Source organism: Coloeus monedula (assembly GCF_965178545.1).
Source record: "Coloeus monedula genome assembly, chromosome: 24".
In the NCBI taxonomy this organism is placed as follows: Eukaryota; Metazoa; Chordata; class Aves; order Passeriformes; family Corvidae; genus Coloeus; species Coloeus monedula.
The window spans coordinates 983,777-1,006,390 of NC_138804.1; the positions used below are offsets into that span (position 1 = coordinate 983,777).

The window sequence follows — 22,614 nt, forward strand, 5'->3', positions numbered from 1 at the left end:
TGTCCAATAGAAGAGGAACAGAAAAATAAAAGGACAGCTCAGCCATCCACTCGGAAACGGAAGAAGGAGGGCTCAATTTCCTCTGTCACCGTAGCACTGAGGCACCACCTCTCACGTTTGATTGACAGCCTCTCTGGCAAATCGGCAGCCGGGGAAGAGGACACTCTGTCTCAGGTGCAAAGACAGGCAGTGACAGTTTGTGACGCCCGACACCGCCTCCACAGCGCGGCCTGCGCCGCCCGCTCACCGGAGGGCAAAATAACCCCCGGCCTGACTGACGGCCCGCGCCAGCCAATAAATAATGCGCATTGTTGAGTGACAAGCGGTAGAGCCAATCGTAGCGCAGAACGCGCAGCCCGAAAACGGCCGGTGCTGGGGATAGGCCAATCAGGGGCCAGGAGGAGCCTGCGCTCGGCCAATGGGAGGGCAGTCCCTAAGGGCGGCCTGTGGGGAGGGGGCGGGCATTCAGCGAAGGGCGGAGCCGGGCGGGTCCCGTCGCTGCCGCCGCCACCTGGGGCTGCCGAGTCACGGCCGGGCACCGGCACCGGGCCCCGGCTCCGCGCCTCCACTCCCCGGAGCCGCCCGGCAGAGCCCCCGCCCCTGGGCCCGCGCCTGGAGCCTCTGCGGAGCCCCCTCCCCGGGCCCCGCGGCCCCTGTGGTCTTTGGGAGCCTTGAAGGAACAATGGCGGCGCCGCGCCTGAGGGAGGCCCAAGCGGGGCCTGGGCCCCGCCGGGCCTTGGCTGGCTGGAGGGTGGCGGTGCCACCTCGCCCGGCGCTGGGCTGGGTGCCACGGGCCTGCCAGGGGATGATGGATCTCCCAGAACAAGGGTCGGGCAGTGATGGGCTCGATGTGAGGAGTGCGGGTCCCAAAACGGCGTTGAAACTGGCCCAGGAGGGTGCTGCGCCCTTGGCTGTATCATGGGGGTGTTTTCTTAGTAGTGGAGCTCTAATTTAGCATCGGAGCATCACGGATTGGTTTGATTTGGAAGGGACCTTGGAGATCATCCCATCCCACCCCTGCCATGGTCAGGGACACCTTCCACTGTCCCAGGCTGCTCCAAGCCCTGTCCAGCCTGGCCTTGGATACTTCAGGAATGGGGCAGCCACAGCTTCTCTGGGCACCCTGTGCCAGGGCCTCGCCATCCTCGTGGGGAAGAACTTTTACCTAGCATTAAAGTTACTTTGTGCTTCGTCCTGTCAGAGATCACCAACTTTTGGTCTCTGTTCGGACGCTTAAGCTGTGAATCTGAGTATCAGCTTTACGATGTGTCATGCTGAGGGAAAACAGGTGAATTCCTCGCCTTTTGGGGTGTTTTCCCTGGATAACACTGATGGGATTTAGTAAGAGGTAGCAAAAGGGCTCATTGTGTTAGCTAAATTAATTCTTAAATTGCTGCTTGAGCTATTACCCTGTCTAGAGAAAGCTCACTAGGTGTTCTGGTTCTGTCTGAATTGCCCACGGGGTCACAGAAAAAGGACCTGAATGTGGATCTTTCTGCATCAGGGTTGTCTGAAGCCAGGGCAGTGCTTTGCATGCCTGGGAAAGGGGTTTTTTTGGATGTTGTTTAGGAGTTTCTGAAATGGGTGTCGGGATATTCAACTTTATTAGGCCTAAATAAAAGCTGGGAAAGGGCTTTGATGTTAAAGCAGTTTGATGTTAAAGCAGTTTGATATTGGATGTGAGGAAGGTTCAAGCTATGCCACAAATCCAAACCTTTCACAGGTGGCTTGAAAACTATTATTGTGCCCTGTAGCCTGGGTTGGCAGGAGGAATGTCCTAAAATTTAAGTGAACTGGGAGTTCTCTGCATGTATTTTGCATGATAAATGTTCCTGTCACCAGCAGGTGGCTTTATCCCTATTTCTGAGCACATTTCTCCCCATTTCTGGGCACTCCTCAGGCTGTGCTGTGCCAGCTCAGCACTTGGTTTGTAACAGCCTCAGAGCAGAGAGGCTGAGGTGTAATTACAGTGCTTTAATCTGAACTGCCTGAACAAAGAGGGCTCAGTTCACAAAGCACCGTGAATGCTGAGAACGGACTAATGTTCCTCCAGTGCCCAAAGGGGGCTTATAAAAGGGAGGGAGAGGGATTTTATATGGCAGGACAAGGGGGAATGGCTTTAAACTGCCAGAGGGCAGGCTTGGAGTGGATATTAAGAAGAAATTCTTTATTCAGAGGTGGGTGAGGGCCTGGCACAGGGTACCCAGAGCAGCTGTAGCTGCCCCTGGATCCCAAAAGTGTCCAGAGCCAGGCTGGATGGGGCTTGGAGCAGCCTGGGATAGCAGAAGGTGTCCCTGCACCATGGCAGGGGTGGCACTGGGTGGGCTGTAAGGTCCCTTCCCACCCAAACCATTCCATGATTCATGCTATGGATTCATGAGGTGTCCTGGAGCAGTTTCCATGGCCGTATGTGAACAGCAGGCTGGTCCTACAGTGGCAGAGGAAATGCCTCAGGTGCCTGATTCCCTGGTGTTGGGTTGGATCCATCCTGTAGAAGAAGCTTTGTTGTGGGATGTGGCTGCAGAGCTGTGATGTCAACAGTTACTGGTTCTGCATAGTCTTCCACATCCCGCTTTTCAGAGTCCATGTTCTGCTTTGCTGCCCTTTAGCCGAGCTGCCAGGCCCCCAGCAGCTGGAATGCCCCAAGGGAGGTGTCCTGGAGCGGGGCAGTGCTGGCAGTTGGATGTGTCTGTGTCCCTGGGCACTCTCTGAGCTCAGCCCGTGTGAGCTGGGGTGAGTGTGGGCTCCTGACACTCCACAGATAAGGAGCCGTTCCCTGCTCACGCCTCTTGGGCTTTTTATCGCTGCTGAGTTCTCATTCCTGGCCCCCCACACCTCCTTTGCTATTGGTGTGAGGGCACTGGGACATTTTTATAGGGAGAAGGAATCATTGATGTGTTGGTGCTTCATGTACCGAGTGCACGATGCCTTCCCGCTACCTCAACTTCCGCTGCAGCGTGCCCTGGCTGATCCTTTTCCTGGAAACTCTGTTCCTCATCCGCTTTTTGTTTTGCTTCCCAGATGTTGGTAACATCTACTCACCATCCACCTTCTACCCAGGTGAGCCTGGCACCCTGCTGGGAAAGGAGGGACAATCCCTGCTCCTGTTGTGCCCTGCAGCGGGGGTGGGACTCAGCGGGCTCTGTTGGTGAGAAGTAGAAAATGGTTTTATTGCTCTTTCAGCACCAGGAGGGGTGGGAATTTATTTATGTCAGAGGTATGATGGGGATCCAAGACTGAATTGCATTTTTGGTCAGTTTTCTGTTGGGTTTTTCGACCTCTCAACCCCCATCTTATGGCATCTATTCAGATCACTCTGTAAGAATAAATTCAGGGTTAAGGATATTGTTTCTCTGATTACTTATGGATTGGAAAGAAAACTCTGGAATTCTTTCCAAGTACTAAACAAAAGTGGCACTTAAATTTTTATCTGAAGGCTTTTTAGTTAATTGTGATTTTTAATTGATTTTTTTTTTAACCAGAAATCCAGTCTGCATTAATAATGTCACTGCTGTCTTGGTTTTTTCTGTCCTGCAGAATTTCAAGATGTCAACCACATGGTGATTTTTGGATTTGGCTTTTTCCTGATGGTTCTCAGAAGATATGGCTTTAGCAGCACCGGACTCAACTTCCTGCTCATTGTTCTTGGTGTCCAGTGCTCTGTGCTGGTAGAAGATTTATTAGTTTTCCTCAGGGTACAGGAAAGTGAAGGTGGTATGAAAAGGTAATGAGCTGGACTAATCCAGAACTGCTGATTGCTCCTCGTGGAGGTGAATGCCTCCTTATAGGGCCTGTTTGGGAACGAGCAGAGTCACGTTTGGAGGCATTTCAGAGGGCTTTTGGTTTTTAAGTTCATTGTTCTGTGTCGTTCCTTCTTTATTGCCCTGGTGTCACCCTGATTCTGAGTTGTTTTCCTTTCCTTCTTGCAGCCTAGCAAAGGCTGTGGTGAGCATGACTGCTGTGGCCATCTCCACTGGAGCTGTCCTGGGCAAGGCCAATCCTGTGCAGTTAATTGTGATGAGCCTGGTGGAATTAATCATCTTCTATGTGAGCAGATGCATCAACAGGACATTCCTGCAGGTACCCTGGTGGGGTTTTCAGATACATGGGGGAAAATGTCACTGGAACTTTGGAACAACTCTGTCAGGAGCTGCAGCAAAGGCTTTGTGTGGCCTGAATTAGCCCACAAATGGTGAATATTCTGTTGGTACAGGTCGAAGACAGCCTCACCCTGATGCACGTGCACCTCTTTGGAGCCTACTTTGGTGTGGCAGTCACCTCCCGTTTCCCTGAGCCGCCCCCAGGGCTGGACAAGAACAGAAGCACCCCAAAGTCAGACCTGTTCTCAATGCTGGGTGAGTCCTTGGCTTTAATGCCTCAGCTGGAAGAAGGGATTGCAGGGAGGCCATAGGGAGGGTTGAGGGTTTTGAGTGCAAAATGCAGCTCTGCATGCAGCCAAGCACAGAAACTGCTGCTCTGCTTCCTACTTTGTGACAATGGCTGTTTTCCTACCTGGCCCAGAGGCCACTCCTGCCAAAGCTGGGGCTCAGTTTGCTTTTGTCACCTCAGCATAAAGGCTACTCCAGGTTAACTGCTCCTTCTCCAGGTTCAGCACTCCCTTTCCTGGCCAAGCTGTCCCCCTGGGCTTGTCCAGGCCTGCTGCTGAGGGACTGTGTCCAAAGCTGAGCTCACAACTTGTACTTCAGCAGAGCTCCCAGGTCCCAGCTCAGGCTGTTTGGCCAGGTGGTGCACAGAGATATAAAGAGGCAGTCCCTGCTGGTAACATAAATAAAAAGATAAAGCCTGGTGAAGGGTGGGGAGTGTGATATAGGCAGGCCCACGAGAGAGGAGCTGGGGGAGGACAGGCTGAGTGTCTGGGACTTCCATTCCTTTTCTTATGGAAGCAATTTGGTGTCTTTATTATCACAACTTCTGTAGTGCAACTGCCACCAGCTGAACTCCGAGCTTCCTGCAGGGGTCCACAGAGTCTCATTCTCAGTCAGTGTTTGCCCAGTTTAGGGAATACAACATTTAAATGCTGCTCTTTCGTGTCCCTGGAGTTCTTGTTTGCTGTTTATTTCCAGAGCTGAGCAGATCCTCATAAGAATGCCTCAGTAGATTTTATAGATATCTGTATTTATGACTGACTAACTGCCTCATCAATGGGAATAGGATGAATCATCTCACTAGTCCTCAGTGCCACCATAAGTTTAGAGTTGCTGAAATGGCCTCTCCAGTCTGAGGCAGGGTTATCTCTGCCTTGGTGCACTGAAATCATGGATATTAGCAATGGAAATTGGATTTCAAGGAGCCCAGACAAGCTGGTACAAAATCAGTACCTGCCAGGGCTGCTGGAAACTGGATTTGTGCCTCATAGTGACAGTGCCTGTGTCACTTGTTAGTGGTCTTGGACAAGAACACATCAGATGTCACTGTCAGGTGGATTGCACAAGGGTCTGATACCTCTGTGGGGTGGGGAACACAACATCAGTGGGTGAAAACAAAATACAACAAGTGGACAATGCCAAAGGAGCTGCTGGTTGGTTGTGTTGGTGTCTGTGCACAGCCCAGGGGCACGGGCCCGTGTGGGATCAACGTGAGGTGCTTTGAGGCCACCGACCTCCCTCTGCTGGCTGGCATTTGCTCTGTGCACGTGCATCCCTAGGCATGCATGGAAAAATGCATCCTGCCAGGCAGGGCACTTGCTCCGTGGAGCCTGGGGTTCCCAAGTGCTGACAATTAGGGGCACAGAAGCAGAAGAACCTGTTTTCATTCCTGTTAGAGAAGCCTGTGTGGTCATGGAAGGGTGACACTGACAGTTCCTCGCTGGGATTGGTCTTAGGGGTGGCTCTGCTTTGGGAAATGTTAGGGAATTACAGCACGCTGCTGGAGACAGGCAGTGATGGGTTCCCTGTGGTTCAGAGGGTTTCTTGTCCTTGTCCCCAAGGCACTGTGTTTGTCTGGGTGCTCTGGCCAAGCTTCAATTCTATCCTGGCTGACTCCAAGAAGGAAGCAGTGCTCAACACCTACTTCGCCCTCGCAGTGAGTGCTGTGACTGCCTTCATGTTGTCTGCTCTGACCTCCAAGGATGGCAAATTCAGGATGGTAAGGATGAGGGAAAACACTGCATGAGTTTTTTCTGTTAAAAGAGATTTCCTGTTACCCTCAGTATACACTAAAATACAAGAACTGTTAACTGAAGCCAAGTCCGGGATTTCAGCCTGACAGTCACAGACTCACAGAGTGGTTTGGGTGGGAAGGGACATTAAAGATCACCTCGTTCCACCCCCTGCCATGGGCAGGGACACCTTCCACTACCCCAGGTTGCTCCAAACCTCATCCAGCCTGGCCTTGGGCACTTCCAGGGATCCAGGGGCAGCCACAGCCTCCTCACCCTCCCAGGGAACAATTCCTTCCTAATATTTAATCTACACCTTCCCTCTTTCAGTTTAAAGCCATTGTTTTATCACTACAAACCCTTGTAAAAAGTCCCTTAACTCCCTGTTCCTGTTTTCTTGTACAGACTCACATCCACAGTGCAGTCCTGGCTGGAGGGGTCACTATCAGCTACACAGCACACAGCATCCAGCACCCTTGGATTGCCATGATTTTGGGGCTGCTTGGCGGTGTCATCACCATCTTAGGATCTCACTGTTTACAGGTAATGCTCAAACCCTGAAATGGTTCTTGTATAAGCTGTATAAACTTCTTTTCCAATGCAGGACACTCCAAGGGAAACCTCTTTCCCAAACTGGGAAAGCTGAGGTGTTCTGAGCAGAGTGCAGGATTGCAACTTTCATCCTCTAGGTCTGCAACAGCTGATCTGCAATTACCAACTTGTGTTTCTGGGTATCAATTTAACCTTTTTGTCTTCCCAGAGGTGTTTTAATCCTGCTTTCAAGCTTCAGGACACTTCTGGAGTTCATTTCACTTTTGGTTTGCCTGCTGTGCTTGGAGCTGTGGCTGCTGTTGTTCTCTGTGTCGTAGAAAAAGGGATTTCTACACAATGGAATAATTTATCCAGGTACATAAATTCTTGTATTAAATAGTAAAGATAAATAATCATTACTGCAGTGTGCCCTGAGAAGAGTTCTCAGTCATCCAGAGAGCCTGAATGTCATCACAGATACATTGTTTTATATCAGGTAACCCAAGATAATCCCTGAAGTACAAAAAAAAAGTCAGCAATGAGGAATTTGAGAATTGAGCAAACTTTGGGTCAGAACTTTGACATCAGCTTTGGGTCCTGTTTTCTGTCTCTCTGTTTGTTTGATATTAAATACAGCAGACACAGGAGATGAAGGCTGGGCATGTGCCTTCTTCCAAGGCTCATTTTAGGGTTTGGGGAGCTTAGGAGGGAGGCAGAAATCAGAATGCAGCATGAAGGCCTGACGCTTCTCATCATGTTCTTAATGGAACAAAGTTAATGAAGTTTTAATACCAAAAGATGGACAAAATATATCCTCCGAAGTCTGTATTAGGCTTCTGGTGTGCTCCTAAAACATCTCCCTGCAGCTGCACAGGTTTGAGAATTACAGTTTCTGTGAGAGGTTTTGATGTGAAATGCTCTGTAGCTACAGATTCATTCATGGTCTCAATGCTGAATTCAGCAACTGTAAAAGGTGAAACACTTTTCTTGCTTTTCAGTCTGGGTTATTTGGTCTTTGTTGACGTTGGTGCCTTCTGCCAGACCATCAGCACTGCCTTGATAACAGGTCTGATTACAGGTCAGTACTGAAAGCATTCCAGGGATTTCTTTATTTCCTTGGAGCAAGTTTCTGTGGGTAAATTACTTGTGGAATCAATGGAAACGTGAATGCCAGGGACTCTTCCCAGCCAGGCTTTTGAAGGAGAAGAGCTGTTTTGCACAGAAATAACCCAGCAGCACCATTCTTTCAGTGCTGAAGTTTTATTTTAACCAAGGTTTAACAGCTGCCTTCAAACTGCAGACAGGAGAGGTGTGAAGATGAAAATACTTCCACATTTGGGTATTGTCTTAGTGACAGAAGATGCCCCAATCTGGGGCTTGGTGCTTTTTAGGCCATTTGGTGCAAATGTGCAAAGTTTCAATAACATCAGGAGCTGCCTCAGCCCAGCTGCAGCCCTTTGATCAGGAGATTTTGAGATTTTGGGGACTTTTTGCTGCTTTGGGAGCAGCAGCACTCAGGTGGCTCCTGTGGGATGCTCTGGTTTGTGGCAGCTGCTGCTTTTCCACAGCCCCTAATTCTGTCTGGAGTAGCAGGGAAATGGCCAATGAAAATTGTTGGGCAATACACCCTACATTGATTTTTTGGGTGTGTTTTAATTTATTTAAACCTTTGCATTACTTTAAATGTAATGAAAAATGAACAGATTTTTAGAAAACATCCATCTGAAAGAACCAGACGTTCAGTGTTTAACCAATTGTTTAAAAATCCAGAGATTCCCATCAGAGATCCCAAACCAGCAGTGCTGATAAACCAGATTATTTTAAATACACAGGCACTTCTCATGCAAGAAATTCATCATTTTGATGTATTTTTATAATCTAGCAGCTGTTAAATGGGGTTTTACCTAAAGTAATTCATTTTTAATATCCCACGCCTTGATCCTGGCAAGCCTCTTTTTGTATTTAAGGCCAGCTTGAGCCAGGGGGCTCTGCTGAAGGATTTAGGTCTGAATTTGTGTTTTGATCTGTTACATTTAGATAAATGTTACCAAAAAACCCCTCCTGTTCCACACAATCCTCCCCTTTCCCTGCTGTTTATGTTTATTTTGGGTCTTTCTCTTTTTACCAACAGGTTTAATCTTAAACATCAAATTGCTTAAGACCGTGCATGTCTCAAAGTACTTTGATGACCAATTTTATTGGGAGGTGAGTTTCAAAATCATGTCAGATTCCCTGGGGGGAGGGGTGTTCATTTAGCACCTTGATGAAGAACTCCAGGTATTTGAATTAAAAGTAAGGAAAAAAAAGGGTTATTCCTTTTCCCAGCACATTTTGATGCACAAACACAGGCCTTTTGGTGCTGCTGTGAGGTTGTATCTGAATTACAGAAATAATGGGTGAAAATAAGCTTCTAATCAGATTTTCCATTGGTTTAGGGGTTTTTTTCTGTGATGATTTGATATGTTCTGATAGAAGAATGTTTGTCTTCACAGTTTCCCCACTTGTCTGTTGGATTTTGAATGGAGGATCCCAGATGACAGATAAGACCAAGATAAGATTTTCCTCTGTCACCAGAAAAACTGAACAGCTATGATGGGTTCGAAGAGCACTGAAATATCAATTCTCAGGCCCACAAAAGCCACTCCCATGGACACTCAAAAAACTAAACTGTTCTAGTTATTCTTGAAAGATGCAGAGTGTGAATTCACAGATGCAAACTTAAAATGCATTCAGCTTTTCTGCTTTGTTGGCCTTGCCTGAATATTTTTTGTAAGATATGTACAAAAAAGTTGGCTGCATTCATGGTTTATCAATCCAAATGCTTGGAAACATTAAACTATTTTTAGCTCCCGAGTTTACAAGCCAAAATGATGGATTTTAAAGTGTCATTTTTCCAGGAGCACTTCTTATCTAGCAAAGCACTCAAGTTTTTAAGCTGAGATGATTCTGCTGAAGGCCTTGACGAGCCAGGATTTGATGAGTGAGCTGGAGCAGAGCCAGAACTCTGCATCCTGCCAGACTGAACTCCTGGAAAAATCTGGCATTACATGGCTGGGGTTGGATGTTGGGAGGTTCTGATGGCAAGAAATTCAGTTGTGGATGGTGCTCCTGCAGTCCCTGGGGTTTGCTGCCAAATGTAAAACACAAACAGAGCTCAGGGCAGTGTCTGGGAGGGGACAGCCTGGAGCAGCACAGGGGCACTGGGGGAAGGGGCCTCCGTGCTGCCTGCACCCAATTTTGGAAGTGCAGGGACTTTGGGGACAGATGATTCTCTGAACCCTCATTTTTAAGTGAATTGTGATCCTGGTGTTTCCTACTTTCAAAAATAGTTGACATAGAAAATCTTCCAGAAGTGCTTACCTAATAAAGGAGTGAAAATGTGGCTGGTTTTCTTTCTTCAGCACCCTTGTGAGGAACGAATGAGGGAACTCGTGACAAGGCTGAGTCCTTTGATGAGCCTCACTGACCTCATTCATTCACTGGGATGAGCAGATCCCTTCCCTTACAAAGGGAGGCAGCTTCCAAGGAATGCAGACTTGCAGAGGAAGGGCCAGTTTTCCTTGTTCCCAGCTCCCAAAAGAGCCAGCAGGAGTTCAGCAGCTGCCCACACCTTCTACACACAGCTGTGAGTTGTTACTTCCCAAAAACTTCCTCTTTATCACCACAGGATAAAAGAAATATTCAGGGATGGGGGAAAAAAAAAATTCCCAAACTACCAGAGTTCTGTATTACACAAGAAAAGTCACACACCAGCAAGCTTTGAAATTGGAGACATGGTTATATTGTCCAGATATAGGAAATATTTAATAAACATCTGTTAAAAGGTTGTTTTAAAGCATTTTTAGTAAGTTTTGGATTGTAAGTAACATCATAGAAACAGCTGGTTAAACACATCCATATTCCACTCTCCTTTTATTTGTAACAAACATCATTTTAGAAAAGTGACTCCACTGTTGTTTGTAGCAATTTTACATTTCTCAAAAACACCACAAAACTGAAGTGGACATACAAGAGTAAAAAAAAAATAAACAGAATAGAGCTGGGTTTAGTGCTTTCAGCTTTCCTTGATTCTCTTTAGACACAATGGAAGGTTTACAAAATGCTTTTACAAAACTTTGGGGGGTGCAGTCAAACCCCAGGGCACTCCAGGGGTGTTCACTGCCACAAATCCTCTGTGCGACCAAACTTGAAGACCAGGCCCCTGTGTGAACACAACCAAGGGACACCACAAATCAAATTCCTCTTGTTTTAAACATGGGATTTCAAGGAGCAAATCGGGGTATTTGTTAATCCAGTTCCTGAGTGAAACCTGTGCAGACAGATCCCAGTTTCTTCACACAGGTCTGGTTACAAAACAGGACTTCAGGACCAACCAGATCACAGCAAGTTTCAGTTTTTTATCATTAAAAGCCAATTAAATAGGAAACAAATAAAAGAGGACAGTCTTACCCAAAAAAGATGAATGCATTCTGGAAAAACACAGCTATTCCTGGGTACACCACTGGTTTTTCTAAGAGAAAAAAATCCCCATAACTTTTTTCTGAAGTCATTTTCAAGCATATCCCATTCCTGACGTCATTTTCCCTTGTGCTAATTTAGCAGAGAGGCTTTAGGAGCAATGTGCAGGAACTCAGTAATTTGTATTCTGGGAATAAGTGTTCACCCAGGGAATTATTCCCTTAAAACTGCAGCAGTTTAATTATATCCATGGAGTTCCCAGTTGGGCAAGAGCTGGGTTTGTAGAGGAACTTTGTACTTAGATCAAATCTATCCCAATAGTAATAATATGGGATAGTGGTGTGTAGGGTTAAGAAAATATTCAAACTGGGCCTGCCCAGAAACCATCTAACTACCAGTTCTAAAATTCAGGAGTCATTTAAAACACCTTAAACTTTCAAAAATAGGGTCAAGTCTTACCTTTAACCACGTAGCCCCCAAAAAGGATCCACATAGAAGCAATGAGGGACCCAAAAGCCATCATGAAACCGATGAAGAGCCAGATCCGAGCCCCTGGAACGGGATGGGGGATATTCTGTGCCTGTGGGACACCCCAGCCCCACAAACCCCCCCTGGCACAGCTCCTGAGGCTCGGTGTCCCCATGGCTGTGCCCCCCAGCCCAGGTACCTGTCTGGCCCAGGCAGCCCTCGCTGTAACTGTCCCCCCGCACCTGCCCGTTGGACACCGCGTTGATCCTGGGAAAACAGGACAAAAATGGGACTGAGCCTCTCCTTTAAAAGCACAAATTAACTGCTGGGAGCGTGGTGGATCCTTACATCAGGAATGCAATGGTGGCTATGACCCCACAGGCATGGTAGGAATGGTTGAAGTCTTCCACTTGAGGGTATTTCACAGCGGCATCGATGATGATCCACCAGCCTGTGAAAAACTGGGGGAAAGAAGGGAGAACACAACGGCTTAAAAACGACATCGATGTTTAAAATCACCCTTATAGTCTCCAACCCAGACCAAACTGGTAACACCATTAGTTTTGCTGTCAGTCTAGGATCCAGCTGACTGCCAAGTCAGGGATTTACCCACTCCAACAGTTCATTCCTAGGTAGAACCGTGAAATTTGAACAAAAAAATGGATGGAGGAAACCAGGCCAGATTTTGTCAGTAACTCTGCTGCTACACACAGGGACAATGTATCCCTGTTCTTCCTTTCCCTGGAATTGCTACGGTTGGAGCGGCCCTTTAAAATCATCAATTCCAAACCACCACGGTCACCACTAAACCGTGTCCCCAGCTGCCACATCCACGGTTTTTTTAAACACTCCCAGGGACAGTGACTCCACCACTGCCTGACCACCCTTTCAGTGGAAAAATTTCCCCTTTTATCCAACCTAAACCTCCACTGGCACAACTTGAGGCAGTTTCCTCACATCCTTCCAAAGTAATGCGGGAGAAGAGACTCCCAAACTGCTCCTAGTTTTTATCTTACGACAGAAAAGCCACAAGAAGCCAAAGTCCCGAGCACGGTGGGGCCGTACCAGCACCCCCGCGGCCACGGAGGCGATGGTGTTGCGCTTCTCGCCCCAATCAACGCACTCGGAGCACCGCAGGCTCTCCAGGAACCCGGACATGTTTCAGCACTGCCAACAACTGCGGGAGGAAGAGGGAGGTTCGCTCTCACAGGAAACCGGCGGCAGCGGAGCGCAGCTCTGCGCGGGGGCACAGCCGAGGGCCGGCCGCAGCTCCTGCCCGAGCCGGGGCCGCGCCGTGCCCGCCGCACCGGGCACCTCCACCGGCGGCTCCCGCCGGGACGCACCCGCGCACCCCGCACCGCACCCCGCGCAGTCACGGGGCGCGCACCGCGCATCCCCACGCACCTCCCTTCGCACCGGCACCCCCCGCACCCTGCGCAGCCCCGTCCGCGCATCCCCCGCGCATCCCCCGCGCATCCCCGCACCGTGCGCGCCCCCGCGCATCCCCCGCGCATCCCCCGCGCATCCCCGCACCGTGCGCGCCCCCGCGCATCCCCCGCGCATCCCCCGCGCATCCCCGCACCGTGCGCGCCCCCGCGCATCCCCCGCGCACCGTCACGGGACGCGGCGGCGGCGGCCGCGCGCAGGCGCAGCGCGCGCGCGCAGGAGCGGGGGGCGCGTCCCCAGCGCCGGGGCGGGAGCGGCGTTCGGGGGTGGGGCGCGCGTGCGCCGTGAGCGCGCGGGTGACGCAACGGGAGGGACGTTCTGGAAGGTTCTGCGCCGGCCCTCAGTCGCTGCCGGGCGGCGGGAGCGGGCGGAGGCGCGTTCGGGTTGTGACTCTGTCGCGGTTCTGTCCTGCTTCTATCGCGGCTCTGTCGCCTGTCGCGGCTGGCGCAGCGGGCCCGGCGCTATGGGAGTGACTCACGAAGCGGGGCTCTCCCCTCAGGACCCGTGCGGGGGCAGCCCGGCCGGCTGGAGCCGGTGAGACGGCGGAGCGGCGCGGGCCGGGGGGCAGCTGGCGGGGAAGGGAGGCGGGAGAGGCCGGTCGCGGTGGCCGCTGCGGGGTGAGGGCCGTGAATCGCTTACGGGTGGGTTTTTATGGGTTTTTGTTTATTTTATTCCAGGAGCGCCCAGGTGCCTCAGGGGAACCAGCGCGGGGCGTGCCCGGCGGCGCCCAGCGGTGAGTGAGGGACGCCTGAGGGCTCGGCGGGGGCGGGGGTCCGGTAGCCGCGATGGGCCCCCCCCATGGACGGGGCTGGCCACGGGCCGGGAGGGGGTTGGCGATGCCGGGCGGCGCTTCGGGATTTCTCTTCTTACCGTTCCAGCCGTATGACCTTGGCCCTTGCTAGAGGTGACGGAGTGAAACTTTAACTGGAGTAGTAGCGAGAGAAGGGCGTCTGACGGCTCTCACGGAACATAAATTACAGATTTCAGTGGGGGGGTTGGATTTATTGCCTAACGTCGCTTTGCACTGAGCACTAAATAGAAATGCCGTGTTAAAGCAAGCTTCCCTAAACTGTAAACTGGTTACGTAAGTCAGGGCTTAAGTCTGGTGATAAGATCCTTACCCCGAGTAACCTTTGTAGCTATAAAATGGCTGCCACTCCAGGGACAGCCATTTTAATTATTAATATAGAGCCATAATGAGCGCTGCGTCCCGTACGAGTCACGGCCACGGAATCATCGCCCGGGTTTTGCACTGTTTGAGTGGAATGTTTTTAACAGCAGCTTGTTGCACGCACTGGGATGCATGGAGCTGTGTGCCAGGAGTTTTATGCCATGATGTAGGCAAGATCTTAGCTGCTTTATACTTAGAGTAGGTACTTTCATTTTCCCTTGTTGGAGTAAAAACCTCTACAGAGCTGTAGGAGAAGACTCTGATCTGGAAGGCAAATGGTTTTTTCGTGTTGTAGATGCAAGGGGCTGCATTTAGGATAGATGGAAAATAAAATGCTTTGAAAATTCTTTTCAAGAATGTCAAGGTATTCCTCCTTTTTGGGCAAAAAAATGTATTGCAAAAGGAATTACACTTAAAACCCACACAAACTTACCTCTCTCCAAAATTCCACACAGAACTATTCATGGTTTAAACTGAAGCATTTTTTCATACAACCTCGTATCTCAGTTTTATGCCTGACTGCAGCAGAGGGAGTTGCAGAACTCAGTTGTTACTGGAAGATGCCTGGGGGTTGTTGGGGTGTTTAATTACCCCTGCCCTCGCTGCCCGTGTGTCACCGTGTTTGTTGTTGCTGAGGAAACGCCGCGGTGCCCATAAATGCTGACCTTCCCCTGCTCCCCCCACAGGAACAGAGACTGGGCACTGCAGAACAGCAGCCAAACCCGAACCAGCCGCTGAGAGCGTGCAGAAGACAAACGCTGGCAGAACGGCCGACATGACGGATTTCATGGATGACCTGAGCCTCAGCTCGCCCAAGAAGAGGGGCTCGTCGGTGAGCTCCAAGCGGAGCTGCGCCAGCTCCTCCAGCCGCTCCTCCAGCCGCTCCTCGTGCAGCTCCCGCTCCAGCAGCTCCTCCTCGGCCTCCTCGCGCAGCTGGAGCCGCTCGCGCTCCCGGCACAACGGCTCCCGGCGCTCCCGGCGCTGCTCCCGCTCCTACTCCCGGAGCCGCTCCCGCTCCCGCGGCTACCGGCGCTACCGGAGCCGCTACCCGCCCCGGCACTACCGGCACCGCTACCCCCGGCACCGCTCCCGCAGCCGCTCCTGGTCCCGCGGCAGGGCCTACTACAGGCGGTCCTACTCCAGGAGCAGGTCCCGCTCCAGGGGCAGGAGGTACTACGGCTTTGGGAGAACCATCTACCCCGAGGCCTACAGGAGCTGGCGGAGCAGGTCCCGGACACGGTCTCGGAGTAGGTCACCTCTGCACCTCAGTGAAAAAGGTACTTTGGGGGTTTTTTTAAGATTTCCTTTGTGTGAGAGCCTAAAACCAGGTTTTGTTTGAAGCAAGCGAATTCTCCTTTGCTTGGTTGGTTTGTGAAGCCCAAGTGAAGGAAAACCTTGGTGTGGTTGGACAAATGTATTTAACAAAACTTGTTCTTCAGAACATTATTGGCACTGGGGACAGGCTGTGACGAAATCAACCCCAGATGATGCTTGCATAGATGCAAAACCTGCAGATTTTAGGCTTGTTTGAGTAGCTACATGTGGATTTTAGCATGACACAAAGCACTTTTTTTTTATTCCTTTCTCTTCTAGACAAGAGGGAACTCCTGGAAATAGCAAAAGCCAATGCTGCCAAAGCCCTGGGAACAGATAACATTGTCCTGCCAGCAAGCCTGAAGATCTCTGCTCCTGCCAAAGAGATCAAAACCGAGAAGCGGGAGCGTGAGGAAGCCATGGAGTCAGCTGAGGTAAGTATGGAGTGTTCTCCCTGAAAAGGTAAACAGCTCTTAGACTTGTCTGCATGGCTGTGTTGTAGCTTAACTGTGGAGGTTGTGCTTACAAGTTCAAACTCTTGGACAAAAACTTCTCCAGAAACCTCGAGGCTTTGCCTTAAGCTGGAAGCACAAAGGCCCAGTCAGAGGTGGTTGATCCCCTGAGTGTCCAGTAGGGACAGGTGGGGAAGGAGAGGAGACTTGTTCCTTTGACTTGTTCTCCTAATGGGATATTTCCCATTAATTCCACTAGTTCATGCCTTTCTGACCTAAAACCAGGAGTCTCCTTGCCAAACCTAGTGAATAGTTTGGGTTGGTTTTTTTTTTTTCCTTTTTTTTTAAGGTTAAATCTCTCTGCCTTTTTTAACTGTTAAAAGTTTTTCATGTGCAACAAAACTGTTTCCCAGAAATTCCATGCCCAAGCACACAATGCATTTTACATACTTTATTTCTGTCTTATAGAAATCATGACTATGGTTCCAGACATGAGGAAGAAAATCTGGTGGTAATTAAGGGACTTTGTGGGCTGTAGCTGCTGTGAATTGAAGGGAGGGAGAAACTGGAGCAGCTTAAAGTGCATTTTAGTTTGGTTCTGTCATGGTGTGTTACCCTGAGCACAGTAAATACAAACCTGCAGTAACTGCAGATGCTGCTGTTGGAAGTGAATTTGCTGAGGGTTTGACACAAATGGTACAGGCATCCCTTTCATAAATGTATGCAATATATTCCAGATGTTGAGAGAGTACAGAAGAAGAGGCCTGCATCACTTGCAGATAAGTTTATTGTCGTTCTCCAAAGCTCTGCAGGATGGTTGTGCAGCACCTGCTGCCACTCGCTGTGGCACTGCTCTGCTGTGGCAGCTCGTGCTGTGACTTTGAGTCCTTTCTGAGCCGTAACTGGGGCGTGGAATTGCCTCCATTCCCACGGGAATTGGCCCAGCTGCCTTGGTCAGATGCTGACTGCACTCAGTGGGGCTCAGCACTGCTCTGTTGTAGCTTTACAGCTACTTTAGATTAAATACCTGAAACGCTCCACAGAAAGTTCTGCTGTGTAGTGACTGCCTGCCCTTCCCTGGGTGAGGGATCCCCACTTAAGCTGTGTGTGCTCTTCTTTAGCAACCTGGGAGTGCAGCTGAGGACGTGGCCAAGGGTGGCATGGAGAGAGCAGCCATACAGAGGAGCATTTCCTTCAGCCCTAATGTAAGTGGAATTCCAGCGCTTCAGCCCTCCTGGCTCAGGCTTTTCCCAAATAAAGATCTTAACAGTGGTGACAGAAGGAATTTAATGTTTGATAATGAGTTCTTTGGAGGAGGTGGTAGAGCACTGTGAATACACCTCAGCAGTGTGTTTGAAATAGGTTTTTACCCTCAACCTGAACAATTTAAAACTAGAACTAGTTTAAAACACACCTTATTTCAAGTTCCACATTTTAGTAATGCAAGCTCAGGATTCAGGGATTTCTCCCATGTCAGATACATGCACGTGATTGATTCCCAGTATAAGCATCACCAATTCCAAAACCTGGAGAGAAACCATCTACACGATTTATATGATCAGTACATGCAAACCCTTTGCAAAGTGACAGATTTTAGCACCTTTTCTTACAGGAAATGTCTTTTTTTTTCTTCCAGAACACAATGGCCAAGCCTGCCCTGCAGAAGCCAGTGAGCCATGTTGTTGTTAAGGAGCCAGTCGTTTCTCCACCCAGAGAGGATGACAGGAAGGGGAGCCCCTATGGGCAGTGGGTTCCTGTCAAGAAGGAGGAGAAGAAAACATTCCTGAACTTCTCACCCAAAAGCTCCCTGTTCCGGGCACGCTGATGGGAGTCACTGTCAGACTGCAGCACTTCACACCCCTCAGTAGAGAGCTGGAGGTTGCTGATGGGCTTGAAGATTTGTTAATACTGAGTATTTATTTTGAGGTCTTAATTTTTGGAATCTTAGGTTTCTCTTTCAGATAGAGAGCACACAGATCCAGAAGCCACAGATGGGAGTCTTGTGTATATTTGTAAATATTTTGTAATGCTTTATTGGACTAGAACTTGCAGGTGGGTAACTTTTTCTAAACCATAGTTGAGTAGCTGTTCTTTGAACACCTGGATTTACATTGTGTAACTGTTTACTTCAAGTGAATAAAGTTTAGTTTTGCACTGGCTGAGTGTGTGAGGTGTTAGACCTGTGCTCTACGTGGTTCTTTCTGGGTTTAGCTTGTACTTGCCCAGCTCCTCTCACGAGGTGCAACACAGCAGAGCTGTTGGGTCATTCCAAAAGTGGATCCTGCCTCCTTCAGGGCCTCTTCCTTCCCTGGGTACCCCTCTGGAAGTGAAAATTTCTGTAGGATTTTACCCGCTGCCACAGAATCCATGGCCCTTCCCACTGTCACATTGTCCCTTCTGCTCCTTCTGATGCCAAACTTGAGTTACTACAGGATTGTATTTATTTGGTTTGCTTCAAAAGCAGCCTCCAAAGGCCCCCTGTGAGGGAGGAAGGAAAAGGTGCAGGGGGGCCAGGAGCGTTCCAGACCTCTGCTCCAGGAGAAAGGAGTTCAGGAAGCCAAGGGGCTGCTGCATGGACTGGCAGTAACTGGTTAAACCCGGGTTTTGTATAAATAAATTAGTAAAATAAACTGAATTTGAGTACTGGTGTCTGGAAGCTGCTTTAAGAAAGGCTTGAGTGGTTGGGTTGGGAGGATCCAATGTTTATCCTGTCCCCGCACTGCCAGGGGGGAGGGAATTCCACCCTGGGGCTGGGAGGGACTGGGGAAATGTCCCACTGCTCTTCATCCTGCCGGCAAACAACCCTGAGGAGCAACCACCACCTCCCAAATCAGTCCAAAGGGCCTTTATTTAGAGCACCAACGGCACCAGCTGCAGTAAAAGCTATTTACAGCTGAATTATGCAAATTACCTCCAGCACACTGAACAGCACTGATCTGAGAAAGCAACAGCTGCAAGCTTCTGATACAAGTTAAAATCGGGTAAGAACTGGGCCGGGCGGGCTCACACGGCCGTGCCCCTCTCCAGGTTCTGTTTGATCTCGGCCGTGTATTTCCCGTAGAACCTCTCGGCCTTCTGGTTGAACTTGGCGTTCCTCTCGTTGATGTAGTCGATGTCGGCATCGTCGTTGTAGGGCCGCCTCCGGCTGTACTTCTCCCTCTTCTCGATCCTGGAAGGCAGCAGGGGCTGAGCCCCGGGGGCTGCGGCACCGCCAGCCCCTGGCCCACCCCTCTCCCCCCCCCCCGTTACTCACTGTTTCTCCAGGTCTGCCACCATCCTATCCACCCCTTCCTTGGAGGGCACGTGGGTCCCGTGCAGGAGGCTGTCTGAGGTGGGGTACAGGGCTTCCCCGCTGGAGGAGAGCAAGGGGACAGCAGTGACACACCTGGGGAGTGCTTTGGGGTTTCTGAGAATCCCAGAAGGGTTTGGGTTGGGAGGGACTTTAAAAGATCAGCCAGTCCCACCCCTACACCTTCCCCTATCCCAGGCTGCTCCAAGCCCCGTCCAGCCTGGCCTCGGACGCTTCCAGGGATCCAGGGGCAGCCACAGCTGCTCTGGGCACCCTGTGCCAAGGCCTGCCCACCCTCCCAGGGAAGAGTTTCTTTCATATATCAAGCCTAAATTTCCCCTCTTTCACTTTGAAGCCCTCAGCCCTTGTCCCATCCCTCCGTGCCCTCGTGGTTTTGCTGCTTTTGCTGAGTTCCACTGTCACACTTCGCTCAGCTATGGGAATCCCAGATTCGAGTGAGAAAACGTCAACATCGAATCCAAGCTCAATTATTTTGAGGGGGAGGGACCATCAGGTGCCTCTGAAAGATACAGGAACCCCCTGAAATGCTAAATCTGTCTGAATGCAAACTGGGCAAATCACTCAGGCCTTAAACCAAGTTGGGCTGCCTAAAAAACCCAAACCCTGCTGCAGGAAGTGACTGATTACACACTGAAACGTGACCTAATTGACCAAATATTTCTTCCAACTCAGCAGTCCCAAATTTGAAGAAATGAACCTCATTAATTACCCCACCACCCCTCCTGAAGCAGGGCCAGCTGAGGTTAAAGAACATCCCAGTGTCCAGGAGAACAGGCATGTGCTGGAAGGATTTCAGAGTTCAGTGTTTGCTGATCCCTCAGAAATCCCACAGATGGTAGCAGAGGATGGAAATGAGGACTCACTACTGCTCCTTGAGCTTCTCATACTGCTCCAGGTCAGGTTTGATCTGCCGGGTCAGCCTCTGGTACTGGCGCAGCTGCGCCGCCGCGTAATCTGGGGACAGAATTGGGGTCAGAATTGGTGAAGGGTTTGATCTCACTGTTCCCTTTTCACCCAAAATACCAACACAGGTGTTCATTATGAACACAGCTGTGGAGTTGAGCCGTTACCTGAGAATCCCAGATCGGGATTTTTCCTCTTCTTCTTCCTCTCCCACCTCTCGGCGTCCTCGGCGCTGATCTCCAGCAGCTTCACCCGCTCGTAGTCCTCCCCCCTGGCTGCACATTCCTGCACAGCACAAAGAGCACCCCACTCCCAGCAAAAACCCAGGCACCCAACCCAGTAACAACCCCCCAGCTCAGCCCAGCCAACCCCCAGTGCAGGACAGTGATTTAAACAACCAGGAGGCAAACAGGACACAGATCTGGGGGGTGACACCTGTGCAAGCTCCAAGGCTGTCAGGATGTCCCTGCAGGCCCCTGGGCTGTGAGGGAGTTCTTTACCTTCTTCTTCTCCTGCACCTGCAGCTCCCACTCCAGCCGAGCTTTTTTAGCTTCCCAGTTTGGTGGCAGTTTCAGTCTTTTGTCCTCCTCCACCACCTCCTGGCTGTTCAGCTTGCAGGCCTCGTACTGGAAGGAAACACGGCACTGCTCGAGCACAAAGAACAAACCCAACCCCCACATAAAACAATCCCAGAATACTGAGCGTTGGAGGGACCTCTGGAGATCTCCCAGCCCAGCCCCCTGCCCAGGCAGGGTCACCCGGAGCAGGGGACACAGGGACACCTCCAGATGGGTTTGGGATGTCCCCACAGAGGGAGACTCCAGCCCTCCCTGGGCAGCTGTTCCAGGGCTCTGCCATCGTCACGGCGTGTTTTAGTTCATGTTCATTGCTCCTGGCACCATTCCGTGACACCCCCGGGGGATATTTGTGTGGATTGACGGGATCCATTCTCAACCTTCTCCAGACTGACCAGGAAACCCCCTGACTGCTCCACGAAACCCCAGAACCACCGAATCCCATCCCCCAGCGCCAGCCAGCCACTGCCCGGTCCCGCTCCTGTCCCCCGTACCCGCTTCATGTGGAGCTCCCGGAACCGGCGCAGCCGCTCCTCCCGCCTCTGCTCCGCCGCCGCCTCCGCGGCCGGGCCGGGGCCCGCCTCCTCCTCCTCTTCCTCCGAGCTCTGAAACGACCCGCACTCAGCCAGCGGCCCCGGGAGGGAGTCGGGACCCCCGCCCCGCCCGATCGCGTCCCCTCCTCACCCCGACATCGGCCTCGGGCACCCCCAAACTGCTGAGGGCCGACACCGCCGCCGCCATCGCGCCCCGCCCGCGCTTCCGGCTTCCGGCGCTTCCGGCTTCCGGCGCTTCCGGCGCTCCCGGCGCTTCCGGCTTCCGGCGCGTCCTGCCGGGCGCCCCCCAGCGTGCGGGAGGTGCTGCCGCCGCCCTGCGCCGCCTCCCGCTGGGTCCTGGAATTATCCCGAAATCCACAAAATCCCCGTCCCGGAACCACAGTCACAGAATCGCTGAGGCTGGAAAAGGCCGTCAGGATGCAGGGCAATGCCTGGTGTAGGATGATAAACCACCAGCAGCTTCTCTTGGCCTCTCCAGGAATTTTTGCGGTGTCCAGAACAGGGGCAAAGTTACGGCTTTCACAAAATAAAAAAGGTTTTGCTGCAACTTCTGAGCGAAGAAAGTCAACATTTCCATGGCATTGCTGCAGTGGCTGGGATCTCCCAGCCTTAAATGGAGATTTATTATAAATTGATCCCTGTACTGATATAAACGCATCTTTGCCTGAAGTCTCTCTGCGTGCACAGGAGAGCCAGAAAGGCTCCGGATTTTTTGGTTTCCTTTGAAGAAAAGCTCCCAAAGCCCTGTGGATGAGAGAAACTGCGAGGCTGAGCCGGTTTTTCTCTCGAGCTGTGGCCCGTGAGCTCCCAGCAGAGGGAATCGCAGCCCCAGCCGTGAGGGGCCGGCCGGGCAGGCAGCCCTGGCAAACCCCACTGTCTCTGTTCCCTTTTAACTTCACTTTCTTCTGCTGCCAAGCCCCGGTGCCTGCTGAGGGATTAAAAATATCAAACCCAGCGTTCCCCAGCGAGGAGGGAACGGGACCCCGGAACGCAGGGGCTGGGGAGAGGAAGAAATGTCTTTATATGGCCCTGCTGAGGGGAAGGAGAGGATTGTCCCGCTGGGGTTTGGGGTTTGGGGGGTCTCCCCTCAGCTGCCCTCTCCACAGCCCCCACTCTAGGCTGGGATTTGTTGAATTTCCGTGCACGTGGAGCAAAGTGCAGCCGGGATGGGGATGGGGGAGTTCTGAGGGAAGCTGCAAGCGCAGGGGTTGGTGGTGTTAAAGCAGAAATTGGGGCAGTGCTGTCCAAATCCCTGTTTGGGACACGGCATTCCCCACATCCCCCTGCTCCTCCTGGCCCCACTGCCCTGAGGCT

At 51.2% G+C, this 22,614-nt stretch overlaps 4 protein-coding genes across 9 annotated transcripts; 2 read left to right on the forward strand and 2 right to left on the reverse strand.

The window, feature by feature from the left end:
- Positions 1 to 530: 530 nt before the first annotated feature.
- RHCE (Rh blood group CcEe antigens) lies at positions 531 to 10,015 on the forward strand (the record flags this gene model as incomplete). Of its 4 annotated transcripts, XM_082296741.1 has the most annotated exons (11): positions 531 to 828; positions 3,022 to 3,060; positions 3,538 to 3,724; positions 3,930 to 4,080; positions 4,214 to 4,355; positions 5,948 to 6,105; positions 6,524 to 6,661; positions 6,879 to 7,024; positions 7,648 to 7,727; positions 8,781 to 8,854; positions 9,142 to 10,015. In XM_082296741.1, the coding sequence occupies exons 3-11, from the start codon at positions 3,558 to 3,560 to the stop codon at positions 9,166 to 9,168; spliced, it is 1,083 nt and encodes a 360-aa protein (XP_082152867.1). In that variant the 5' UTR covers positions 531 to 828; positions 3,022 to 3,060; positions 3,538 to 3,557. The 4 variants fall into 4 exon arrangements, with proteins under 4 accessions (XP_082152867.1, XP_082152866.1, XP_082152865.1 ...); XM_082296740.1 differs by having other exon boundaries at positions 531 to 3,148; XM_082296739.1 differs by having other exon boundaries at positions 531 to 3,060.
- A 398-nt stretch (positions 10,016 to 10,413) lies between these two features.
- TMEM50A (transmembrane protein 50A) lies at positions 10,414 to 13,263 on the reverse strand. Of its 3 annotated transcripts, none has more exons than XM_082296513.1 (7): positions 13,188 to 13,263; positions 12,641 to 12,752; positions 11,924 to 12,036; positions 11,775 to 11,842; positions 11,567 to 11,659; positions 11,099 to 11,159; positions 10,414 to 10,850 (listed from the first exon to the last, which is right to left on the reverse strand). In XM_082296513.1, exons 2-7 carry the CDS (start codon positions 12,731 to 12,733, stop codon positions 10,805 to 10,807), a joined length of 474 nt encoding a protein of 157 aa, XP_082152639.1. In that variant the 5' UTR covers positions 12,734 to 12,752; positions 13,188 to 13,263; the 3' UTR covers positions 10,414 to 10,804. The 3 variants fall into 3 exon arrangements, with proteins under 3 accessions (XP_082152639.1, XP_082152641.1, XP_082152640.1); XM_082296515.1 differs by having other exon boundaries at positions 13,158 to 13,208; XM_082296514.1 differs by lacking the exon at positions 13,188 to 13,263 and adding an exon at positions 13,060 to 13,085.
- A 68-nt stretch (positions 13,264 to 13,331) lies between these two features.
- On the forward strand, positions 13,332 to 18,117 carry RSRP1 (arginine and serine rich protein 1). The gene is made up of 6 exons (XM_082296556.1): positions 13,332 to 13,555; positions 13,699 to 13,754; positions 14,879 to 15,469; positions 15,786 to 15,940; positions 17,080 to 17,163; positions 17,595 to 18,117. The coding sequence occupies exons 1-6, from the start codon at positions 13,485 to 13,487 to the stop codon at positions 17,781 to 17,783; spliced, it is 1,146 nt and encodes a 381-aa protein (XP_082152682.1). The 5' UTR covers positions 13,332 to 13,484; the 3' UTR covers positions 17,784 to 18,117.
- A 671-nt stretch (positions 18,118 to 18,788) lies between these two features.
- On the reverse strand, positions 18,789 to 21,508 carry SYF2 (SYF2 pre-mRNA splicing factor). The gene is made up of 7 exons (XM_082296557.1): positions 21,431 to 21,508; positions 21,241 to 21,351; positions 20,672 to 20,797; positions 20,339 to 20,456; positions 20,132 to 20,222; positions 19,212 to 19,310; positions 18,789 to 19,127 (listed from the first exon to the last, which is right to left on the reverse strand). The coding sequence occupies exons 1-7, from the start codon at positions 21,485 to 21,487 to the stop codon at positions 18,962 to 18,964; spliced, it is 768 nt and encodes a 255-aa protein (XP_082152683.1). The 5' UTR covers positions 21,488 to 21,508; the 3' UTR covers positions 18,789 to 18,961.
- Between the last annotated feature and the right edge of the window lie 1,106 nt (positions 21,509 to 22,614).

What these genes read in the sequence shown, in the direction of transcription:
- TMEM50A (XM_082296513.1), bottom strand. Translation starts at nt 12,733, where the DNA reads ATGTCCGGGTTCCTGGAGAGCCTGCGGTGCTCCGAGTGCGTTGATTGG. An exon ending in GCCACCATTGCATTCCTGAT is followed by an intron (nt 11,843 to 11,923) that starts GTAAGGATCCAC and finishes CTGTTTTCCCAG; the next exon opens with GATCAACGCGGTGTCCAACG. An exon ending in TGGGGGCTACGTGGTTAAAG is followed by an intron (nt 11,160 to 11,566) that starts GTAAGACTTGAC and finishes TTTTTCTCTTAG; the next exon opens with AAAAACCAGTGGTGTACCCA.
- RSRP1 (XM_082296556.1), top strand. Translation starts at nt 13,485, where the DNA reads ATGGGAGTGACTCACGAAGCGGGGCTCTCCCCTCAGGACCCGTGCGGG. An exon ending in GTGCCCGGCGGCGCCCAGCG is followed by an intron (nt 13,755 to 14,878) that starts GTGAGTGAGGGA and finishes CTCCCCCCACAG; the next exon opens with GAACAGAGACTGGGCACTGC. An exon ending in GCATTTCCTTCAGCCCTAAT is followed by an intron (nt 17,164 to 17,594) that starts GTAAGTGGAATT and finishes TTTTTCTTCCAG; the next exon opens with AACACAATGGCCAAGCCTGC.
- SYF2 (XM_082296557.1), bottom strand. Translation starts at nt 21,487, where the DNA reads ATGGCGGCGGCGGTGTCGGCCCTCAGCAGTTTGGGGGTGCCCGAGGCC. An exon ending in GGGAGCTCCACATGAAGCGG is followed by an intron (nt 20,798 to 21,240) that starts GTACGGGGGACA and finishes GTTTCCTTCCAG; the next exon opens with TACGAGGCCTGCAAGCTGAA. An exon ending in GTGGCAGACCTGGAGAAACA is followed by an intron (nt 19,128 to 19,211) that starts GTGAGTAACGGG and finishes GCTGCCTTCCAG; the next exon opens with GATCGAGAAGAGGGAGAAGT.